This window comes from Cheilinus undulatus, linkage group 6, assembly GCF_018320785.1.
Source record: "Cheilinus undulatus linkage group 6, ASM1832078v1, whole genome shotgun sequence".
NCBI classification, from domain to species: Eukaryota; Metazoa; Chordata; class Actinopteri; order Labriformes; family Labridae; genus Cheilinus; species Cheilinus undulatus.
The window spans coordinates 18,571,089-18,596,644 of NC_054870.1; the positions used below are offsets into that span (position 1 = coordinate 18,571,089).

Here is a 25,556-nt window from a genome sequence, read left to right on the forward strand (position 1 = left end):
AACTTGTAATTAGTCAATTTAAAGGTTGAAAAGTAGTCAGTGTGCTTTTTGGTATAATAGTGTGTGCCACACTGAACATGGACCACAGAAAGCTACGGAGAGAGTTTTCCCAGGAGATTAGAAAGACGATCTCCAAGCAGCTTGATGTTACTCTGACTACAGTTGCACATATTATTCAGAAGATTAAGGTCCACTAGACTGTAGCCAACCTCCCTGCATGTGGCCGCGAGAGGAAAATTGATGACAAATTGAAGAGACAGAAAATACGAATGGTAACCAAAGAGCCCAGAACAACTTCCAAAGAGATTAGAGGTGAACTCCAAGGTCAAGGTACATCAGTCCATCCATCACTATTTAAGCCTAAGTGGACTTAATGGAAGACGACGGAAGAAGACTCCACTGTTGATAGCAAATCATAAAAAAAGACAGACTGGAATTTGCCAAAATTCTGGGAGAATGCCTGTAGTTCCAGTAAAGTTAGTTTATTTCAAAGAAATATAACAACAGCAAAATAAAATGAGGACAGACACACCTCTGATCTCACTGAGGCTGGCCTTGTTCTTGTTTTCTCCCCCTCTACAAAGCTTACTGTCTAAATCTCGTCAACATTGATAGTGTTAACGTTTTCGTCACTGTTCTCCATTTTGCAACAGCATAAAGCAGCCAAAAGCTTGCTGATGGTCTCTTTTCTAATGAAGACATACAGTACTAAGTCAGCTAGAGGACTAAGCTTTACAAACATCAGAGACAGGTGGTTTAGAGTTTTGTCAAAGCCTGTCTCTCTCACTAAGGGCCAAATCATGCTAGGCAGGAACAGCAGTATGTAAATCAGCAGCACCAGCACCTGGATTCCCACGATTCTGTGTTTTTCTTCAGAGAGGACAGAGGTGCAGGTGGACAGAGCTCTGAGGGTCCCAACTACAAAGAATATGAGGAGTGGGAAGGGAATGATGAGGAAGGCAGAAAAGACTGTTTCTGTCACCTTAAATGACACCCAGGGGAAAACCGTCAGAAAATAGACTGGCGTTATGAGCCACATCCCGACACTGACCGAAACAGACACCCAGATGGTTCGTGTGAAGCGGTAGTAGATTGGCTGGGCGATGACCAAATATCTGCAACACAAGATAGACACATGTCTTTAAGATAGTGCAGAATAAGACAGTGATATAAACAGACTCAGAGGTTTTTACACTTGACATAGTTACCTTTCCAGTGAGACACACACCATGAAGGCAACGCTAGTCACCAGACCACAATGATAAATATAAAAGACAGTCTCATAAAACGTATCACTCTCAGGTTTTGTCTCCATAACGATCATGCTGCAGAGCTGAACGAGGTCAGAAATAAGGAGGTTAATGGCATAGATTGGAGTGACATGATCCTTTCGTACCTAAACAAAACACAACAAAAAAACAATGGTAAGAAGCAGTAGTAAACATTTATTTAACTCTTCTTCCTCCTGCATGTGTGTGGATAAGAGAATGACAGAAATAGAAGGGAAGTAATGTGCACAGATAAAAGTTATTCCTTGAACAAACTAAAATAACTTATTATTGGGACAATATATAGCTGATTGTGTATCCATTCTTAGAGAGAGGCTATGGACGTAGCACCTCTAGGAAGAGGGGTCGGGCGGGTGGCTACAACACGTAATTTGAAGGTACAACAAATTGCCAGTGTTACGGGTAAATTATGTATAGACCCATTTTAGAACGAGTAATACAAAGTGTGACTTGCTTTATCTTCGCTAATATAGCTACACTATCTACATAATTCACGCAACTATATAAGCCACTGTAGCTAACTTAGCTTTAGCAGTGTGAGCTTTAGCAGACATAGTTAGTATAACTATGTAGATAATGTATCTATACACCTACAAAGCTGCTTTGTGAGCTCAGCTTTACCGACATAACTATGCAGCGCCGTTCTAAATTAGCTAAAAAATAAATCTAAAGCTAAATTAGCTCTAGCAATGTGAGCTTTAGCAAACATACAGTGCTTAACAAATTTATTAGACCACTTGTCATATTTGTCTCAGAGACCATCCAGCATCATGAAGTGCTTTAATGCAGACTCTTTCATTTTCAGTCAGCTCTCTAGTTTTACCATTTTGAACAGGAAGGAGGAATTTCAAACTGAATTCACCTTTTTCTTCCCAAATTTGAGCCGGCTCACTGGGCTTCTCTGAGAAGTCAGAAATTAATCAAGCATAACATTCAACCACTAAAACTCATTTTTCTGTTCAGGAATACAAGTAAATAACTATATATTAATCAAGAAGTAATAATGTGTTTTACTATTTTTTCATTTTGTTTTTTGTAAATCAGTAAATTTGAAAATTCATGGATAACAATTATAATTATATTTTAGCATTAAAAATAGCATTTTGGTCCAAGAGCTTCTACATATTGGTGTATTAACCATTGCAGAAACAAAAACAAATTTTTTGGTAATCACCAATGCTGTTAATAGGGCAGCTGTGTCATAAACCTTACTTTGGGTGGTGGTCTAATATATTTGTTAAGCACTGTAGCTAAAGTTAACTATTATAGATATATAGCTTACTTAGCACCAGTGTTGAGAGTAACATGTAACTAAGTAACACGTAACTTCGTTAGTTTTTATGGTAGCTAGTGGTGTAATGGGTTTCTTTTTAAAATCACTGCCGCGGTTACAATTACTGAGAATTCAAATCACTCGTCGCTTGTCATTTTTATAGCAGACAACTCGATGATGAAGGTTAGTAAAGAGCTGGTTCAGTAGACGAAGTGACAGGACCTTAAGCACAGCAGCATCTTGGGAGAAATAATAGAGCTGCTGCAGATCACACACAAAAAACACGCACTGAAATGCACACACACAACATGGCTGGGCACTCAAGCATGAGCTCTCTGTCTTGGAAATATGAGCATTACTTTTCCCTCCTAGGGATAAAGGATGAAAAAGAAAAGGGAAGTAAACTTTTCCACCACCAAGAACAGTTATTCCAACCTTACGAAGCATCGAGCTAAACAACACGTTTCAGCCAATCAAGAGGGCAGCTGTTTTGTCATTTTTTGCTACCATCAAAAATTGCTACTTTGTGTTTCTGCACAGGCAGCCTATGTACGGAAGAGTATTAGGGCCACTGAAAAAAAAATTTGAGACGATTTTTTTTTTCACTTGTAAGAAAAAAGTCAGAATTCTGAGATTAAAGTCAGAATTCTGACTTTAATCTCAGAATTCTGACTTTTTTTCTCACAAGTGAAAAAAAATTTTCGTCTCAAATTTTTTTTTCAGTGGCCCCAATACTCTTCCGTACCTATGCCATCAGCGTCACCCCCATAATTTTTTGTTCCCTTCTGCTAGAGTTATTGACACGAGGTAAGAGTACGTTAAGTTGCATATTTTCTTTGCTGTTAAATACAACTATTGGAGAGCTTAATAATTACTGCGTATGCACACTGTGTCGTAAGTGGTTAATGTTGAGACTAATAAGTAGTTTGTGTTGTAAAACTGGCATTTACATGTGTCCAAGTATCCAGAAATGCCATTTCCTCCAGGTTTTACTGGAAAGGGATGGGCAAAGCAATCAAGAACTGGGTGTTTTTTAAAATATTCTTATTCTGTCTAGTTGTGTTCTCATTGTTTTTTTTCTTTAAACTGATGTGAAAGCTACATAAATGTTGATTTTTCAAGGTTCAAGGTCAGGAATGTGACAAATGCCAGCAGGTTTGCAAACCTTTGTAAATCTCACAGCCACTACAATGCATAAAGGTAAATATGTAGGCTTCCACCACTTTGCTTCTCGAGCACTGTGAATTTCATAAATGTTGATCCAATTAAGTAACCTCTTTAATTTATTTTTAACTTATAGGTGTCTGATGTTTTGGAGCTTGTTGGGATCGACCTTATACAGAAACCAGGAATGGTTTTCTGTATATCTTGACAGCGGCGGACTATTTTTCAAAATGGGTGGACGCTTTCCTGTTGCGGACTAAAACCGCACAAGAAGTTGGACTCCACATTTGTTCTTTGGTTTACAGACATGGATGTCCCAAGCGGCAACCTCTGGTCCTGAAAAATGAAGCCAATGCAGAAGTGCAAGAAGTTGCAATACTGCGAGTTTCCACTTTAGGCTGGCTGCAGGAATATCGGAAGTCCCGTCTGGACACCTGTTAAACAGCTGGTTTTTACACTAGAAATAAACTGGTTTACAGCCTGGTTCAAAAAACCAAACGTGTCTCATTAGCTAATGTCTTATTGTGCCCTTACTGTACAGGGGTGAATTTCTTTTGTACCACGATCGTTTGGATTAAATTTGGGATAAGCGCTGATTAGCGCTTCTCATTTGATTAACAGATAGCTCGGCAGACAGAGGCCAAATGTTTCTGTCAACTAGTGATGGGTCATGCTCAAAAGCTGCGGCTCTGAGAGCCAATGCTTTGTGTTGAATCAGAAGAGCCGGCTCGCATAGAGTGAGAGCCGGCTCCCAGTTTTTTGTTTTTTTTTTCCTCTCACTGCTTAGCTCTCACAGTGCTCAACCCCAGCTCTGGTTAGAACTTTGTTTTGATTGGCCAGCATGGCGGCCATGTGGCCAATCATATGTGAGGATAAAGGATTATACCATTATGTGAAAACCGAGAGGGAGGTGTTGCTACACCATCCGTCCCGGAAACCCGATTTGTACTGTGCATGTGCAAACACATGTCTACATCCGCTTGACATTAATTCTAACCCTAACCAGTGAAATTTAAATGCTAATCCTAAGAATGGTTTTGCAACAGAATAAGAACAAAATTAGGCAATTATAAGGCTTCTCATAAAAACACTGAATGCAAAAGGGTTTTCAACACACTAACCATTATTGTTTGCGAAGTTAAGGTAAAATATAGGGCTACAAAAGATCCTAAATAAAGAGCCGTTAGGGAGTCAAAAGAGCCAGCTCTTCTTTGGGAGCTGAGCCAAAAGAGCCGGCTCTCTGAAAAGAGCCGAACTTCCCATCACTACCATCAACCAGAATGCTAGCTAGCTAGCTAGCTAGCTGACAGGAAATCGTGCATAGTGGGTGGGCCATTAGGTTGATCCAAAGTTCGGTTGAGACCGCGATTTCAATATGGAAGCCTCCACAGATTGGCTTCAAGAGCCGTTTAAGTCCGCCTATTGTAAGCAGACGGCTGACATCACACAGGGTTTGTCCAATTCTTGGATGTCCACAAAGAATCAGGGCAGGGAGTTTGTCAGTGATGTATGTAGGTTTTCATTTGATAATATGGAAGTACAATCCAAAATTTACAACTTTGTGGGTATTATTTTAACAATAATTTCTTTTGTTTCAGCTCAACAGCAACCTCTGACAGATGTTGGGCATTGACAGAAGCATCTCAGCTGCTTATCGCCCCAGAGAAACGGCCTTGATGAAAAATCAAACCATAACATAAAGCGGAGAGTTTCATTCCTGCAACTTTTTTGACAGAGAGAGAGCCAATGACACCTAGAATTAGCTGGCACAGTTGTTTGAAGCAATGAGTAATGTACCTTATGGCCAAAATGCACATTTAACATGCAAGTCTTTGACACTTTCAATTCGTTAGTTCTCCCTGCTGTGTAGTCACTGACATAATGTGATACCAATAGTAATGCACTGCTAAAAGTTTATTCAAATGGAATTAATATCTGTTTATTTTGCTTTCTTTTACACCTTAGAGCCCTCACAATATTGGTCAATGAGAGGCAGGAAAACTGGGATGTCTTCTTGGAGGCTACAATTTTTTCCCTAAAATCAAAGGTTCATACAACAACAAAATTCACACCATTTCAGTTGATGTATGGGAGGGAGGCAGTTTTTCTCAGTGAGGTTCCTGTTGACATGCCGGTAAGTTCATGCTCAAGGTGGGCACATTTTAAATGTGCCCAATACAAGGATGGAACTGGCACAGAATATTTGTGCACCAAATGTACGCATGACAATTAAAACAATACCATCTTATCAAATCCTTTGTCTTCCTTCTGAAGTGCAAGCAGGCCAGTTCAGGACCTACTTTTCACTCTTGAAGCCATGCTGTTGTCATGTATGCAGTTTAGCATATTGGACTTTTCAATTCCACTTGTGTCTCTCAAAACTGAAGTCACCGTGTGTACTGAGCGATATGATCCCAGAAATTTATATCAATGCATATATTAAAACGTTATATTAATGCATTGAGTACTGGGAGCAAAACTTGATGGGGTGCAATTGGAGTATCAAAATATGCTCCGCCCTGAAAATATGGATGAAAACGCATCAAAACATGCTGGGATTAATGACACAGGGGTAGTGAGGTGATTATTGGCTTTATATTGATGCATTGAGTACTGGTAGCAAAAGCAGCTGTAGCAAAATCTGACAGAACACCCGCTGTGATCGAGTTTAACAACCCTACTTTAAGGCCATTAGGGATGAAAATGTCTGCCTCAAAAACATTATTTCAAATTTCACACATCAATAATTTTTCAGCAACTTTTTTTGGTTAAATCTTTTAATAGACTTCAGTCCTGAGCACAACTACCAAATATTTGAGTCATTTAGGGTTTAACCCCTTAATTTCCTATCTTTAATTGTTGTTTTTGTAGTGGACATTGTTGTCCTTAATGACTTTAATGCTAGTAAGTTAATCTGATAGCAGAGGGGTTTTCCAGCAAATTGTCAAACAGCTCAGCCCACTACACTTTCTGCCATGTGCTTAAGCACGTGCACTTTAGTTGAAATTGGCCCATTCTGTCCCAGAAACTTGACACAGACAGTAAAGCCATAATGTACATACCAGAGTGTATAGAGCATAGATGGTCATGAGGGTCAAAGGAAGGCCGATGGAAACGATGATACATGTCAGCACATGCATGACAAAATGGCCAGTCCGATAGTCTGTTATATCGTAGTTATCATGGTTTCCGCTCTCAACGCTGTTGTTAATGTGAAAATCTTCCATTCTTCAGAGTGTAACCTGCCGCTGTACAGGATGAAAATGTATGTTGTTAAAACACGCTACATAAACATAGAGGAGATTTTGGTGGCTGCATGGCACAGCATCAGTGCCAAGTATTGGAGGCATAGAAATGGACATACGTTTCAGAAGCCTGACATTTCTGTTGAAAATATCCTTTTTTTAATTGATCTTATGGAATATTCTAATTTTTGAGACACTGAATTTTTTTTTTTTTATCTGTAAGCCATAATCATCAACATTTCAAGAAATAAAGGCTTGAAATACTTCTCTCTGTGTATAATGAGTCTATATAATAAACATGGGTTTCACTTTCAGAAACAAGTGGCAAAAAATATTGAACTTTTTCATGATATTCTTATTTTTTGAGATGCACTAGTATATGACCTGCAGGGAGAGTGTCAAGAATAATTATAGACCATAAAATTGTTTTTCATACATTGGCTCATTTACTTTAAATTAAAACTCTAAAATACCTCTGAGTGGGTAAATGTTTCATAACAGCAAAAAATGTCAGTTCCTTGTACAGGCTTTTGTAAGAATATTCACTGACTACTGCAACTCATTAGTGGCAAGCCTCCCTGCATGCACATTTAGACCTCTGCAGATGATCCAGAATGCTGCAGCAGGTGAACTAACCCAAGACAGCACGTCACTCCTCTGTTCATCTCTCTACACTGGCTTCCAGCTCACATCAAATTCAAAACCCATAGCTCATAGCTTACAAAGCAGCAGCTGAAACGGCTCCTGGAATCCCTCATCCAGGTCTACATTACTCCTCACCCGCTATGCCGCTATGTGGACAGAGCCTGGTACTTCCATCACATCAGGACCCTGTGTGCTAGCTCGACTCTTCTCCTCTGTTGTCCCCCAACGGTGGACCCAACTCCACTCGATCTGCAGTCCCTTTCTACTTTCAAAAGAATGCCAGCTGATTCTCTGCTGTTGTCCCCAGTGGTAGAATTACTTAGAAAAGGTTTAACCCCAGCTCTTTGTAACAGAAGTATTTGGAAAAAACAATATATATCTTTATTTATGAAATAAAATGTAAAAAAAGACGCTTTTCACCACATGTATAGCCTCCATCACTGCATGGGAACACATGTGTCCGATCAAAGTTGAAGTACTTTGTGGCCCTGACTGATGTTGAATCCTCCTGTTCCTAGAGGAATATGTCAAACTGTTATTTATTCAAGATTTGGATAGCTTTACTGTGAATCTTGAAAATATATTTTCAAAGTGATTTATGTTTGTGGTGTATAAAGCAAGGAGATTGACCCCCAATCCTCCCCTGTCTCAATTAAACCAAATAAAACATTAACATGGACATCCATAACATTGCATTTACTTCATATTCTATAAAAAGATTGCAATATGATATTTTAAAGTTGCCAGAGCTCACCTTTATGAAGTCCTGTCACCAATATCTGATGGTTCTCTGTTGGTATTATTATACCAAGTGAATAAATGCATTAAGTTCCTGATTACACAACATAGCTCTTCTAAGGAAGTCAAAAACTCAAAAACTGTTAGCCAAGTATGATGTGGTATCTATGGTGGCAGGTGGACACTGCAACATAATAAAAAAAGAAGCCTTTATTCAGAGCTGCTGATGTCAGTGTTACATCATCTACCCTAAAGAGGCAATGGTGTAATTGCATTGTATTATTATTTCTTTATACTGCCAGAAAAGGGAAAGTTTGAGTTAGGGTTGTTGGCCTTTTCTGGAAATTTTTAAGTCAGGAACTCTCAGGTAAAGTGAAAGTTAAAAAGGTTTGAACAATTTTAGAGCAAATATCAGAAAAGTGTGATGATGTAACTTTATATCAACTGCAGGAAGGACATGTCATATTTTTCAGGTGAAGTAATGTGTCATAACTTCCTTGTTTCCCTGTTTGTTGAAGGCAGACCAAGGTCTCATTCGCACAGAGGTTTTCCTCCTTTATCATCAAAAACAATTCCACCCACTCATGATGGTTTCTCAAAAACATCTTTGTCCACATGAATATGCAAAAGACACATTATTACGTGGTGTAAAGAGCACACCATGTCAGTCTGTTTTTCATTGTTAAGGTAAAGGAGCTCACTCAGACAAAGCAATGATGCCCTTAAGATGAGAAAAAACTCTCTCACTGTTCCTCTACTGTTTAAAAATCTTATATTTAGGCATATATTATATTTAGAGTCAAGCCTGACACATGTCAACACACATGTGTGTCGCTTGGCAGCCAAGTCCAAGCCCGATGGCATCCAAGCCTTTTTAACTCTGAATAATGCAGTCCAGAAACTGCTGGTAGTTTTTTGGGCCCTTGGGACACCCACAGCATGATTGTGGTAACATTACTAACTGCCCAGACAGCACTCTAGGCCATGCTTACTATGCTCACATGCTCACTACCTCCACCTCTTACTCTGCTTCAAAGGTGTGGACTTTGTTAATTTTTCTATAGATTTTCCCATGCCCCTGGTCATGCAAGGACATCCAGAGAACTACTGGGGTTGTGTCATTCCCCCTTCACTCCCAATGACACCCTTAAGAGAGCTTACTCAACATTACTTGCCTCACTGCAGCTTTGATTTTTGGCCAAAACATGCCCAAAAGTCCTGCACAGTACTGTATGTCTTAATTGTATATAAGGGACCAAGAGTGAATAAAAATACTGCTAAGTTTCATTCTGGTTATTCAAAAGGGCCCTTGGGAGGGCTCCTGAACCCAACAGTGAAGTTCAAGTCCCTTAAAATGCCTCAAAGGAATCCAAGAAGTGATAGTTTGGTGGATCACTGTTGGCAAATTAAACAATGAATTGATCAATCACTATTTGGTACAATGGTATTCAGATGTGAGAGTCATGAAAGAAGAACTGATACTGCCCCAATAGGGCAATATAAATTTATGAGTGACACCTAGATCAGACACGTGTTGAAATAGGATGTGGTTGATTTGAGTTATGATGCTCTCCTTAGAACTGATCTGCAGGTTTTTGGATTTTTTTAAACTTGAAAATGTTTCTTTGAAGACACAGAAATTATTATTTTTTGCTTGCTATGATTTTCAAAAGGTGGGGTGATTTTTTTTTTTTTTTGATCTGTCAACTGCAGCTACCCCCTTTTGGATCAAGATTTGCTCTGACCCGTATGAATGAGAACCTACACAGAAATCTCTCTCTGATGTTTTTTAAGCTAAACTGTGGAAAAATCTTATTTTACTGGAGTCTCCTAATAACCTCAACTGCCACTGTTTCAAACAGCAAATCTATTTAACACACACCTTTGTTCCCCCAAAATATGAAGAGTGACGCATGACTCTTTTACTGTGGGAGGAAATACACAGTTGATTACGCCACAGGTGAACAGTCTCTATTTTCATAAAGCTTCTAAAAAGGCTCCATGTGGGTATTTCAATGACAAGAGAAATTGAAAACATATTGCAGTGATAACTGTAACAATCTTTATTTACTGTACAGATTCTCAGTGTAAGCAAAGATTTTATGTTTGTGGTTAGTGTGGTTCATAGCTCTAATTCTGGACACTAATAATAGAAAGGTATATCATTCATGCAGAAGTTTGGCTGCAGACTCTCAAAGGTGCAGTCAGACGTGTCCATGGCACAGCGGCCACAGTTGCAGCTCAAAGCCACGGGGTAGGTGACAATCGGGTCAACACCAGGAAGACAGTCAGGGAGCTCAAATGTCTTATAGTAGAAGTCCCGGTATGTGCAGACATGTTGATAGATATTACTGAATGGGGTTTTGATGACAGGGTCCTAAAAGAGAGGGAGAAAAAAAAATCTGCGGTTAAAATATGACTGACTTTGGCTGTTTTGGTTTCAGAACCCTGCTGGGTTATTTTTACTCTTACGCTGGACTAAATAGTGCTGTCATATTGATGATGACTAATTTGTAGGCACCAGCTAGTACAACTGATACAAAAAACTTGGTTTGACACGTTCAATGTTTTGGATGGTCAGCTATTTTTTTTTTGCAAACAAGCAATCAAGTTCGGATGTGCAATGAAACTGTTGTGACTGTAACACTTCCAGTTAAGTGAGAGTAAAAACTGTTTTGAAAATGAGCCAAAATGATTGAGAAAAACTGTAAGGTGTCAGCATTTCTGGTTGAGTTGAGCAAGAAAACTCAGACACCAGATCCTTTGTCCAGTCTGCTTCAGCTTGCTTTGTTTTTCGGCCGAAAAATGGATATTTGGTGCTGTAAATGTACTTTTATCCAAGCATAGAGTGTAGATCCATATTAATTTAGTACTTAGGCTTGAGTCAGAAACTTCAGCTAGCATTTAAATGAGAAAAATGATTTTCATGTCAGTCCTTTTATCATTTTAATTTTTTCTCAATTTAATCAAATTAATTATTGGATATTTCTAATTCATAACCTGTAGAGGGTGTATAAGTCCTTTTTCAGCTTTTTTTGGTCATTCTTTGTTTTCTTTTTCTGATTACTACCTCCACCAAGGCGGTTATGTTTGTTAGTTTGTTTGTTAGCAACATAACTCAAAAAGTTATGGACGGATTTTGATGAAATGACAAATTTCCTGAAATTTTCAGGAAATGTCAGAAATGGCATGAGGAAGAACTGATTAGGTTTTGGGAGTGATCCAGATCACCATTTGGATCCAGGATTTTTTTAGAGGATTCTGTACTATTGGGAGATAGGGCTAATGGTGGAGGTCTGCGCTCTCCGAGTGCTTTTCTAGTTTTGACAGTTTATGCTAAAAACCAAGAACCTGTAAAAGGTCAATAATAAGTTCTGGACGCCCCTTTGATATATCAAAAAAAAAAAAAAAGAAAAAAAAAAAAGAAGCCCAATTGTAACCATTAAAACCACAATTTTTGATACCCCAGCCATTGCAGTAAAAAGAAAAAACATTCTTTTTATGATATTTGGCTTTAATTCTGGAGTCATTGCTTCAAATTTGAATTTTTTCCTGTTGTCAGAGATTTTCCCTTATTTGTCATGACAAGAATATCATGCTTTATCATGTTTCCTATGAGGGCACTATGATAACAAATACATTTATATCCTATAAACAAAATCACAAAACAAAGTTGTTACTGATTACTAACATAATCAAGGTTGTGATGATAATGAAATCCAAGTTGCAAGAAGCATTAAAAAATATTTTTATCATAATTAATATGACAGAAATCAGGGATTTTTTGCACTTAAACTGGCACTGAAGAGTAAATTCCTAAGAATAAATCAAGAATATATATATATAAAATGATCAAGTCTGATATTGGTTTTAAAAAGGCACAAAAATGTTAAAATGTTAAATGTGCATTTTTTTTTTAATTAATGAACAATGTCCATTTTTGGCCTCTTACACCCTGACTCGTGCAATTTATTAAAATCTCAAAAAAAAAAAAAAAAAAAAAATTCATATAAATAAAAGTTGTTTCTCATTATCAACATAGTCATGGCTGTGATTATCCCCCTCAAGGAAATCCAATTTGCATGAAGTATTTGAAAAATATTTCATTTTTGTGTGTTTTTTTATATGACAGAAATCAGGATTTTTTTGCACTTAAAGTGGCACTGAAGGGTTAAAAGAATTAATCAAGATTTGAAATTTATGATCAGGTCTGATCTTGTTCAAAACTTTTGGTCATGAACACCCCAAGTGTAACAATTAATTGGATACCACCTGAGGGTCAACTTAAAGAAATGTTAACATTTTAAAGATAGAGTTTAGGTTTTGTATTTTTTTCCTTTAGTGTTCCCACTATACCTTGGTGATGCAATGACCACTGCAGATGGTTGTTTCAACTGGAATACACTTTGGACAGCCTTCCTTCTCCAGAGACACCGTCTGGTTGACAAGCTGGCAGGGTGGCAGCTGGAAGGCCGCTGGTTAAAGAAAAATTTAACCCATTAATGAATGCAACGGTCATTAAAAAAAAAAAAAACGCTTGGCCCTTGAAAACACCTGAGAAAATCCCATGATAGCATCACCAGTCTCCTGTCAGTGTCTAAATGTAAAACACCCCACAGTCTTCTCCTCCAATGGCAATTTGCTCTACTATTAAAAACTAAGCCTGTGTTGTGAGACCAAGCAACAACTTCTTAGATTGTACTTGACACAAGTGACATTATGTTGGCCTAATGACTGCCACCATTGATTATGAGTAACCTTGTATGTTTGATTGAAGTGAATCATTTGCCTTTGTTCAAATAAGACTTTCCAAAATAAGATTTTGCAGGAGTTGGTTGAAAAATTATTTGACATTCTGTGATTTAAAGTTGTAATCAACTTCATTATCAATGTCCCTCTTTGATCCATTTATTCACCTGCTGGGATCAGGGGCCCAATGGAAAATATGGCTCCCAGAAACAGACTCAACATCAAGGGGACCATCACAGCAATCATCCTACAGGAGACAAGATGAGATAAATAGATACTAATTGAGGCTAAATAATAATTCAATTCAATAGTAAACAAACAGTCAGATAAAACATTCTACACACATTTCTACAGCCTTTGAAGACACTTTCCTAAAGTATTAATTTCTCAGTTTAAACTGATTTAACCAGGAAAAAACACCATTGAAATTTAAAATCTTATTTACAAGAGTCGAGACAGCCAACAACAAAGTTGTAGGCATAACACATTAAAAAATTATCACTAACAAAGATCAACTATAATCAACTTTTTGTGTCAAATTAAAGATACTGTGGCAATGAAGAGGTCAGTTTCATTACTATGACATATTCTTTTAACGTTGTGTAAAATCAAGAAGGGCACTGTTTGCATGTTTCATCAGATCAACATTGAACTCTGGGGGTGAGTTCTTCCTCTTCTTCCCTGCTTTGTAAAGTGTGGCCCATAACTCTCTGGCCTAAAAGGTACTTCAGGTGGGCTGCAAGAGGTTATTTACAATAATCCATAAAGAGCATGAACATAAATATGATTCAGTACTTTGAAACCATTGCTGAATTTTTAAAAAACATTTGATTAGTTGTTGATATTTAAAAAAAAAAAAAAGTCCCAGAACTAACAAAACATACCCAGAACATTTAACTCATGTTACCTTTTTTCATCCTTTATTTTGTCTGATGTAGTGAACCAGTGTCACAGTTTAACTGGTGCTGGATTAACTACTGACAATCCATTAAACATTCTCCAGCCCTGCTCGCTCCCTAATTAGTACACAGTACATTTAGTGAGAGGAATATTAGGTAAAGAAATCTAGTGGAGTGTGCTGATCAAAAACAATAAATGGTAGTGGTGATTACACAAAAACTTTAACATAATATCTCTGAAAACTAAGCATCACTTTGAAATTCTCTGTTCATTGTATAAAAACTCTGAGTAAAAGTCGTCCCATGGTATGGCTGTATGAGGAGTTTGGTGGGCCCTAAAAGCATGGATGACGGCATACCGGAGTCTGAGGAAAGCTGCTCTACTCTTTTATTCTTGTTCTCCCAACATTGATAACTACTAAATCTTTGGACAGTTTTCCACTCCAGAGGCTATCTTGCTTCTGCTTAGTGTATAGGCCTGACATTCCACTTTGTTTATTAAAAGCACAAAAGACAAAAATAATATTAAGATTTATTTAGAATAAGAACAACTTCTTTTTAAGGCAACTCCCAAAACCAGAGTTACAAGGTTCCTCAGAAGCAGACAATTAAAATATATCAATTAAAAAGAAGCAGAAGTGGACATTAAGATTAAAAATCCTGATAATATGCCCAAAATTAAACAAGAAAATAAATATAACATTACTAAAATGATCATAACAGTTAAAAAGAACGCCCCAAGTAAACGTGTACACAGAGTTCCTATCTGAGATCCTACAGCAAAGAATTCCAAAGTTTTTAGGCCCAATTACAAAAAAGGCCTGATTACCTTTAATCGCCAGTTCAGATTAAGAGACCAAAAAATGTTTAAAAACTGGTCACAAGTGGCACAAGTTGATTAAATGTGGTATAAAAAAATTCACCAAAAAGAGGTCAAAATGGGCAGAAAAAAAAAGTGAAAAAAACATAAAAAGTGGCAAAATGAGTTAAATGGCAGTAATGTCCAGAAAAAGTGATGAAAAGGGGTGAAATAGTGGTGAAATCTGGGTTGCAAGAGGCAAAACGAACAGAAGAAGTGGTGATAGGGTGTTGAAAAAGATGACAATTGGCAGGAAAAAGTGGCAAAAATGAGATGAAAGTGGCAAGGATGGCTGACAATAGTCAAAAAAAAATAGTCAAGAGGGACAGGAATATGCAGAAAAAAGTGGTGAAAAGGGGTGAAATAGTGGTGGAAGGTCAAAAAGAGTGAAAAAGTAAATTGCAACAGGCAAAAATGGCCAGAAAGAGTTGTAAAAATTTGATATTAAAGGGTGAAATGGTTTTTTTAAAAAGGCAAAACAATAATTACCAGAAAACAGTGGTGAAAAGGCATAAAAAGTTGCAAAAATAGGTCAAAAAGTGGCAAGAATAGGCAAAAAATTTTCAGTTACGTTTAAAGAGGCAAAATTTGTATAAAGTGTTCAAAAAGTAGCAAAATTTGCAGGAAAAAGTGGGGAAATTGGTCAAAATAATGTTTAGCATCAGAATCCAGCACAAGGTTGACACACTTTTCATCTCCAAAATGGAAAAAAATGTTAGAAAGGCTGCCAGCACCTTGCCACTGATCCATTTTATGTTAATATCATCAATAAATCACAACTGGGGAGGGCGCATTCACTGAGCTTTTCTTAGGCCCAGCAAATTCTGTGTGCAGGCCTGCTCGAAAGAAGGTTCATTTAAATTTAGAGTAAGTTTGAGGGAAAATGACTTAATGTTATGCAGATGTGTTCATATATTTATGGAGCTTTCTATGGAGAGTCAGACTTACCTCTCTGGATTCTGCAGGCAGAATGACCATGCAGGCTGGGGTCCAGCTCAGTCTTTATAGAGCACAGAGGGGCCTGGTAACCAGGATGTCAACCATGGTAACCTCATGTTGGTACGGGCAACACTGTACAGGTTTGACCTTTGTGTAGGGGATCGGTCTCTGTTTTTAAATATCAGACTAACATCCTGTTAGGCTTGCCAGAATAACATGTTAAAAGGTGCTGAGGCAGAAAGAATTACATTTATAATACCTTTGGTAGACTTGGCTGGGTCATCATTTTTATAATCCAATTAGACCAAAGAACATTCTTCCACTTGACCATGGAGTCTCCACATACCTTTAGGGGAACTCCAATTAAGATTTAATATGAACAATGTCTTCCTCTTTGCCTCTCTCCTCTTAAGCTTTGACTGGTGAAGAACCTGGACATCTGTTGTTGTATGCAGAGTCTCCCATCTCTGCTGCTGAAGCTTGAAACTCCTTCAGAGTAGTCATAGGTGTCTTGCTGGCCTCTCACTAGTCTTGTCTTCATGGTGTAATGGTAGCCAGGAATACTGATTAACCAGTGACTGGATCTTCCAGACACAGGTGTTTTGATGATACAGTCTCTTTAGACACATACTCTGCACTCAGGCGATCCCCATTTCACTAACTGTGAGACTATTAGCGCCAACTGGATGGACCTCTGTTGAATTTGGTCAGTCACTTTAAAGGGGATAAATATTTGTGCAACACTTGTTTTACCCTACATATTTTTATTCCATTGTCATTGCATCGTAGAAATCTGTTTTCACTTTGGCATTTAAGAGTTTTTTGCAACTTTTTTTTGTCTAAAAAGCCAAATTACATTGACCGTGATTCATGTATGAAATCAATAATAGAGCTAAACATCCAAGGGGTTAAATACTTTGATAGGCACTGTGGGTTGTTGAAACTTGTACAAGTTTTTATTGTAATTGTCAGGCTTTCCTGTTGTGGAAATATTTATTAACCATGACCCCGGATGGAAACGGTGCAGTAGTTTATCTGCTGCTGCCAGTAAATGTAATCCTGTTTTATCTGTACAGGATCAGTGAGATTAACTGACTTCCTCCTGAAATGGCTTATTGAAGAACTTGATCACATCATTACAGGTTAAGATGACACAGTATGACTCAAACAGCCTATATGTGCAATCGTTCACTTCCAAAACTCAACCTAAAACTTAATTTTAATACTGGTTTCTTTTCTGATTCTGCATGTATATGTTACTTTTGTAGGCCCAGCAGTGGAAATCACAACTGCAGAAGCAATGGTCAAAATATCCTTTTTTTAACACTTGATGGCCAGCATTTTATCCCTTATCACCAACTTATTGGCCACTTATTCCCCCTTATTGACCTCCTATTTACCACTTATTAACTCCATATTGGCCACACAATTTATTTACCATAAGTGTACCACTTGTTTGCCACTTATTGACCCCTTATTTACCACTTGTTGACCACTACTCATCCACTGTGACTGTCTGCTTAAATCAAGTTGGAACTGCATCAAAGCTCGAATAACTAAAAAAAGTGATATCAGACCTTTCACAAAGCCATAAGACACTTCTCTCACAAGTGTCCAGTGAAGCAACAGCTCCCTCTGCTGTACAAAGAGAAGTAAGGGGACTATTATAGTCCTCCTACAAGGTGCATACAGCAGTAAACACCTTGTACACCCAGACAGTCTCTCACTCTGGTGAATACATGAGATTTTCATACATAAGGTTAATTCTGTCATCTAAAAAACTCATTTTTGAATGTGGTCTACCTTAGTTGCTTCTTTCATTCTTAGTATAATTTATTTAACCGCACTAGTGAAAAGTGTTTCTGAAGGCCTTTTAAAAAATGTATGTATCCGATATTTCAGCAGGGTGAACCCACTGAGACCAAGGTGCCTTTTCCAGGGTTGCACTGCTTTAAAACGATAAAACTCAGAATAAGAAAACATGTATAACTTAGTTGAAATAATTACAAATACAGTTATAAACACACATCCATACTTCTCAACCCATGCCCTTGTTGATGAATCATATTTTAAAGCAGTTGCAATCACCTTCCTTACATAGTTCAGATACAACCTCAAAAGTCATATGATACCAGAGAGGGCAATCTGGCTGTCACTTGGAAATTATTCCACAAAATGCATGCGGCAACACTAAAAGCAGTCTTACTCCACTCACTTCTAAACCTTGGAGTTTACCATTATAGTTTTTCAGTAAGATCTTGTTGGAAAACACTAAAATCAGACTGTAACTGAGACAAAGCTTGACTGTGGCAGGGTTCTGAGGAATGTAATATTATACCATCTTCTTAAAGATTAACTTAACAGTATTTTAATTTTTTTTTGCAATGTTGTTGATATGTAAATAGAAGAGAACCTAAATTTGATCCCTGGGGAACTCCTTTGAGATCACCTTAAAGGTAGACAATTGTGTGAGTACTATTTGTTAAATAATTTTGAAACTAATTGCATATAGTCTCTAGCAATTTTGTTAGTAAGCCTACACAACAAAATTCAACAGTCAGCTGTGTCAAAGGCTTTTTATAGATCAGTAAATATTGCAACACATTTCTGACCTTTATCAACTGAAGTGGTAATGTTGTTAATCACAAGAGATGCTTAAATTGTACCGTGACTTGCTCTATCCCTGTTTGATGGGTGAGAGAATGTTTTTTGAAGCTGGGTTGGCACACAGTTGATGGACAACCAATGAATGTGGTTGTTGATTTCATCTGGGTCACCCCCTTTGAAAAGTGGTAAAATATTTCGAACTGTGTCATTGACAGCATGACTGTCCATTAGCTTAGAGCAGAACTAAACACAGGGTGGTTAATGAGGCATTCAAATGAGAACTGGAAAGGTAGAAACAACAGAACAACGGTTGACTCTTTGCTTTTGTGAATATTTTCATATTACAAGCAGGCTACTTAAAACATATATACTATTTTTTTCACAATATATGATAGGTTATCCTTTATACAACAGGTCATATTCGACCCTATAAGAACTAAACACCATGATTGTATCGCTACAACATCGTGCTGTGAATTCAGTTTTTGTTCTTTATTTTTTAAAGCTGGATAAAGGCCTAAAGGCGAGCGGTCACAGGAACGATATATCCTCAGTTGCGTTGTTTTCTCGTCGGCATTAAAAAGCGGACGGACCATACGACCTACACTGCGCATGAGTCGACACCAATATGGTTATGAAAATTGTTGTTACATGACTTTTATTTTAAGAAGACAGACTGTTTAACTGCTCGTTTGCACAAGGAGAGGAACAGTAAAATGGCAGGAGAAGAGGAGGAAAGCAGGAGCAAGGTGAGTGTCTCAGTTTACGCTCTTTTGTAAGGTAACATTTCGAATAACTTGACACTTTCTTGATTAGAAGGTCAGCAGTAAATAACATCAAGAAAAAAGATTCTCCTTTAACTTTTGTATTCTAACATTACTGAGACATCCGTTAATGTAAGGCTGCTATGCGCGCCGAAAAACATGATAATGTTATAATATTTAACTCGACATTCATAGCTCTTGTCTCCTTAACGTTTACATAATTTTAATTTGTATATAGTTATGAAGAATCACAAGTATGAATTTTCAAGTGAACTTATTGACAATATCAGCACATATATCTTGCTAGCTATGGGTATCCGTCACCCGAAATGACTCAATCCTGATACCAAATCTCCTTCAGATATTTGATTACTACATATTTGTATTTTCCCTTAAAATCGTCTCACGTACCAAGATAGTGAGCTGCCAGATGTGATAATCCATGTATTTCAGAGAACGTATTTACCTTTTTATCAAAGCATTTACACTATATGGACAAAAGTATTTGGTCACACTTGTTAATCATTGAATTCGGGTTGCCACAGGTGTATAAAATCAAGCACGTAGCCATCCAGTCTCTATTTGCAAACATTTGTTATACAAAGTGGGTCATTCTGAAAAATTCAGTGACTTCAAGCGTGGGCCACCTTTAAAATAAGACGTTTGTGAAATTTTATCCCTGCTTGTTAATTCACTGTCAACTGTAAGTGACATTATTAGATAGTGGAAGCATTTAGGAAAAACAGCAACTCAGCCACAAAGGAGAATACCACACAAAACCACAGAGTGTGGTCTACAACTGCTAAGGCACATGGTGCGTTAAAGTCCCCAGCTTCTTGAAATGGGTTTCCATGGCCGAGCAGCTACATGTAAGCCTCACATCACCAAGTCCAATGCCAAGCGTCAGATGGAGTAGTGTGAATCACACTGGTACTGGACTGTGGAGCAGCTGAAACGTGTTTTGTTTTGTGATGGATCATGCTGCTCTGTTGGCAGTCACATGGATGAGTCTGGGTTTGGTGGATGCTGGGAGAATGATGCCTGACTGCACTGTGCCAACTGTGAAGTTTGGTGGAGGAGGGATAATGGTAGGCTATGGGCCAATCTTGATGCTTCAGCATGCTAGGGCATTTGGGACAATGCTATGCTTCCAACTTTGTGGCAGCAGTTTGGTGAAATCCCTCTTCTAATTGTACATGACGGTGCCCCAGAGTACAAAGCAAGGACTGTAAAGACATTGTTTGATGAGTTCAGCATAGAAGAACTTGACTGACTAATTTTGGCACCTTATCTTAATTTAATATTAGATTTACTTTTGGCATAATACCTTTGTTTTAGTCACATTTTTTACATTCTCACCCTGAACATTGTGGTCTAGTTTTGGTTGGCTTAAAAAAAAACATTTTAGTACAGGTTTAGTCTATAAAAACTATACATGTTAGTGTTCACAATCACACTTTACAATCAATAGTTGAATTACTTTGAAGTTTACTTAAGAAAATTCTGAAGTACCTTGAATGCTCTCAACCAGGTTGTTATAGTTAACTTAAAGTAAGGAAATGACTAAAATGAAAATGAAAACAAAGCTTTGCCAAAAAACAAAAGCTAGTTAAAACTATATTGCATGCTTACAAAACTACTGAAATAAAATAAAATTCGGGATAATTTATCTTTGGTTTTAGTCTTTGACATGACAGCAGCATACTGATTGAAATTTACACCCAATCCTGAGAAGTGTAAAACAGCCTGTTTTGATTGAGACATCACACAATGGTACTTTTAGGTCATGAGTTATAATCAAAAATCCAGTTTGAATACATTAATCGAAAAGTGAAGAGTTGCCTATTTACATAGCCTATGTTTTTAAAAATTGCATGATGAGTTTTTTCTTGCCTTTGGGTCTCACAGCTAACAAGTATCACATATAATGGAAAAATTAATGCTAAAACTAATAAAAGACAAACAAAAACACAACTGAACTAAAAAATAAATTTGGATAATATGCAAGCATTACCAAACCAAATTTGAAAACAAAAAGTGATACAAAAATAAAACTAAAAACTAAAGGAAGACAAATATAAATATATTTCCTTACTCTCCCCAATCTCTACTTGTGTTTTTACCAATTATTTCCACAGTGGATAATTATCATGGCTTTATAATGTCCAGCAGTCGAGCACTAACATTTTAGTGATTTCAGTCTCCCCGACGAAAACCAAACTTAACTTCTGGTCAGCGACTTTAGCAGTAAAAGTCTGCTAAGTTAGTCTTAGTCGAGTCTTCATGTATAAAATGTAGTCAGTGAACTTTATAGTTAACCAAATTAACATGGGTTCAAACAATTTGGTTTGTATTTTATCAATTTGCTAATCAACTATGGATAAAAAACACGCTACAGCTGATGCTGACTATTAATGTTTTGAATAAGAGTATGAAACTATGGGATGTAAGCTTCCAAGAACTCGGTAAGATATATTTCTATAAGCTTTTAAATGCCATCAAAACATTATAAATCTTTAAGAAATTCCCTCAGATTGCCCTCACCAAAGTATATACAGTATTATAGTCCTTCATTATAGTTAAATTTAATTGTCCTCAAAACAGAGACAGGGCTAAGTACAAGAAATCCAGTAGCTTACAGACCAATGCTGAATGACAACCAAAACCACTCTAAAGTTTGCACAAACAGCATCATACGGATGATACAAGTTCAATGTCCATCATATTAATAATGTTACTTTATTTTAGACATCACATGAAGTGTTATATGTCTCTTGCTTCTACCTTCAGGGTTTTCGGTTGCTGGGGATCATTGATGTCCAGAACACCCCGTGTGCCAGAGATGCCATCCTACATGGTGCTGGAGGCTCTCTAGCTGCTGGTCTGTTGCATTTTCTGGCCACAAGTAAGTCTTAGTTGGGACAGAACTTTGTTTTTATGCTTTTGTGTCTTTTTACTTCTCACACTTAGTGGTTAGACACTCATTGACTTATGTGGCAGAAACAAAAGGGTTTTGAATAAGATGTCCATGTTTGATCCCAGCAATATCTTCAAGAGCAAGCAAGTTGCATTATCACTGCAATTAATTTCGACAATTGGGAGAAAATACCCGTATGAGGCAGAAAAAAAGAATGAAACTATGCTTAAAAAAATTAATGTTTCTCTGTTGTTTGAAAACTGTGGGCAAAAAGGTTGGTTTTAGGCCTGAAGTGTACTTGTGTACCTCTTAATCTCTCACCAGCCGTCTGTTATGTTGTCTGCAGGTCGGGTTAGAAGGTCATTTGACGTTGGATTTGCAGGATTTATGCTGACAACACTTGGATCCTGGTAGGCCTTTGCGTCAACTTAGACCTCTTACTTGTTTGACTTTCCAATCGTGACATATACGTACATGTTTATATTGTTGTCATACCTGTCATAAAAGAAAGAATTAAGATGATAATGAATCACCCAGCGTGCTGTACTTTCTGATTGTTTTCCTCCCACTCGGTCATGTCTCCCCCTACAGGTTTTATTGCAGGATGAATAACGCCAAGATCCGAGTGCAGCAGAGAATGATCCAGGGCGGTATCAAGAATAAGGTGATATATGAAGGAACCACTCTGGACCCTACAAGTAAACCTGGAGCAGAATCAGGACCGTCGTGACCAGCACTTACAGTACTACCCTACCTCACCTCTGTGAAGGCTTGGAGGAGAAACGAGGACGTTGCCAGGGTCCTGTCACAAAGACTAAACATTTAGTGTTGATTTTCCTAAAGGTGGACTTCAACTGCACTAATTATGGACTGCTTAAATTATTTAATGTGTGCTGTGTTGTTTTGGCCGAAATATTAAGATGCCGCAAACCCAAATGGTGAAACTTCCATTTCAAGCCCATCAGTACTTTTAGACCGAAAGACCACGCTGACACACATACACACACAAAAAAAAAACTATTTTAATGCATAAAGTTTTTCGAACCCCTCTCATCACTTTGTTGCTTCATGCTGTGATTTCTATCTTCTATCTGAACGTTCTTCTGCACAGCAGTCCACAACTTATTAGATTAAATCCACCCAAGTGTACACCACTTTCCAGGTGCCACCAGGAAATATCTCCACTCTTGGGAATAAGTGTCTCTTACAGATTGAGACAGATTTCTGTCTAACAGAAAGTTAAATTTGCTGCATCAGTCAAAACTCTGCCTGTGACATCACTGATATGAGCATGGCTTGATGTTTAACACGTTTCTACATGTAAAAACACAGACGGCAGAGCAGCAGCCTCTTTATGTTAGAGTATTGAAATCGAATTTTAATTTTTTTTGATTTATTTTCTGTTCTTGTTAAATGTGTCCAAAATAAACTGTGTACTGATACAACGCTGATTTTATCACATGCCGGCTTATTAAATCAACATTAGTGTCTACTGTATGTATATTGTTTCTAGAAACACACTAGATTTCTATATTTTCCTGCGAATTTAAAAAATACATAAATGTAAGCTGCCATTTTTGTGCAATGGGTAGTGATGTCTCCTGGCTGTATTGTCTTTCCCACTTGGCTTGTACTCACCCCAGTTTACAATACAGATACTTCTTATTCAGTGTCCAATTGCTAAACCTTTTGCTAACCTTTTAAGGCCTCTTTGTGCTTGGTTTTGAAATTGAAAAGTTGCAAATGCATTACTCAAAAAAAGTTCCTCTGAATACACAAAATATTAACCTTTAAAACAGGTGGGATACAGTAGTAGTAGATCGCACAGCTTAAATATGGAAATGGAGGCTACAACAAGAATGGAAAATGTTGCGTGATTTGGTTTCATTTTCTAAGGTGACACATGGTATAGTCCTTCAAACAGAGACAAGGCTAACTACTGATTAGGGCCAGAATTTGGTACAAACAACATGAGAGCCTGCCACTCAAATCACCTTTCATCCCCACTCTGATGTTTAGTTTTTCAGCAGATCACCCTGGCCATGTCTACATACCTAGATGCATTGGTCTCTGTCATGTGATTGGCTGATTAGATGTTTGCTTTAATAAGCAAGAGAACAGATACTCCTAAGTAAATGCTCAGAGAGAGTAGCTGTTTTATTAATCAGAGTATTGTATTTGGTAACTTGTCAGTATTTCTGCAACTTACTCAGATAGTATAATTGGGAATGTTTGCTTTATATTAAACACAACCTGTTTTTTTTGCTGCAAATCAGATTTTAGGAAATTTGACAGTATACAGAGCATTCTGAAAGTATTCAGACCCCCTTCACTTTTTTCAGTTTCATTTTGAGGCAGCTTAATGCTGCAGTTGAAAATGTTTATTTTTATCTCATTAATCTACACTCACTACCCCATCATGAAAAAGTGACAACAGAATTCTAAAAGTTTTTGCAGATTCATTAAAAATGAAAAACTTAAATATGACATTGACATATGTATTCAGACTCTTTAAGAAAACACTTGAAATTTAGCTCAGATGCCTCCCATTTGTGGCAAATTAAATTGATTGGACATGAATTGGAAAGGCACACACCTCTCTGTAGAAGGTCTGGGGAAGGCCCCGAATAAGTTTTGCTGCACTGAAGGTTCCCAAGAGCACAGTGGCCTCCAATGGAAAATACTTGGGACAACCAGGACTCTTCCAAGAGCTGATCACCAGGCCAAGAGGCAAGAGAGGTCATCAAGAATGCAATGGTCACTCTGACTGAGCTCCACAGATCCAGTGTGGAGATGGGACAAAGTTTTAGGACAACCATCACTGCTGCCCCCACCAATCTGGGCTTTAAGGCAGTGGCTACACAGAAGCTTCTGTGCAAAAAACAAGAAAGCCCACTTGGAGACTGCAAAAAACTCCATGTGAAAGCCTGCCCCCGATATGTGCCTCGCAACAATCCTGTCTGAGCTCTGCAGACTGGTCCTTTGACCTCATGGCTTGGTTTTGCTCTGATATGCAGGCCGTCTACAAAGAGGTGTGTGCCTTTCCAAATCAGTTTAATTTACCACAGATGGACTCTAGTCAAGGTGTAGAAACATCTCAGCAATGTTTAAGAGAAATGGAAGAAACCTGAGCTAAATTTCAAGTGTTTTTCAAAGACCCTGAATACTTATGCCATTGTTATTTCTCGTTTTGTTTTTTTTTTTATCTTTAATTTACCAGAATTTCTAAAATTCTGTTTTCACTTCGTCATTTTGGGTTACTGGGTGTAGATTAATGAGGGTATTGTATTGACTGAGCATCAGAATGCAACATAACAACATTGGAAAAAGTGAAGGGGCTTAATCAACACTTCTGCTGCTGTCCTTAACATTACCATTCCTACTGCAGAAGGTGAAGCAGAGCAGACCACTGAAAATCAATAGAGCACTTTATCTTCTAATGAAGTGACCATCAAAGAAAACCAAGCG

At 37.7% G+C, this 25,556-nt stretch overlaps 3 protein-coding genes across 3 annotated transcripts; 1 reads left to right on the top strand and 2 right to left on the bottom strand.

Moving 5' to 3' along the window:
- Window positions 1-592: 592 nt before the first annotated feature.
- On the bottom strand, window positions 593-6,953 carry LOC121511242 (G-protein coupled receptor 4-like). The gene is made up of 3 exons (XM_041789845.1): window positions 6,789-6,953; window positions 1,209-1,396; window positions 593-1,115 (listed from the first exon to the last, which is right to left on the bottom strand). Exons 1-3 carry the CDS (start codon window positions 6,951-6,953, stop codon window positions 593-595), a joined length of 876 nt encoding a protein of 291 aa, XP_041645779.1.
- Window positions 6,954-10,448: 3,495 nt separating this feature from the next.
- On the bottom strand, window positions 10,449-13,358 carry LOC121511259 (gonadotropin subunit beta-2). The gene is made up of 3 exons (XM_041789861.1): window positions 13,271-13,358; window positions 12,711-12,829; window positions 10,449-10,731 (listed from the first exon to the last, which is right to left on the bottom strand). The coding sequence occupies exons 1-3, from the start codon at window positions 13,347-13,349 to the stop codon at window positions 10,498-10,500; spliced, it is 432 nt and encodes a 143-aa protein (XP_041645795.1). The 5' UTR covers window positions 13,350-13,358; the 3' UTR covers window positions 10,449-10,497.
- Window positions 13,359-18,997: 5,639 nt separating this feature from the next.
- LOC121511258 (cytochrome c oxidase assembly protein COX20, mitochondrial) lies at window positions 18,998-23,758 on the top strand. The gene is made up of 4 exons (XM_041789860.1): window positions 18,998-19,156; window positions 21,962-22,076; window positions 22,435-22,498; window positions 22,680-23,758. The coding sequence occupies exons 1-4, from the start codon at window positions 19,124-19,126 to the stop codon at window positions 22,816-22,818; spliced, it is 351 nt and encodes a 116-aa protein (XP_041645794.1). The 5' UTR covers window positions 18,998-19,123; the 3' UTR covers window positions 22,819-23,758.
- The last annotated feature ends 1,798 nt before the right edge of the window (window positions 23,759-25,556 follow it).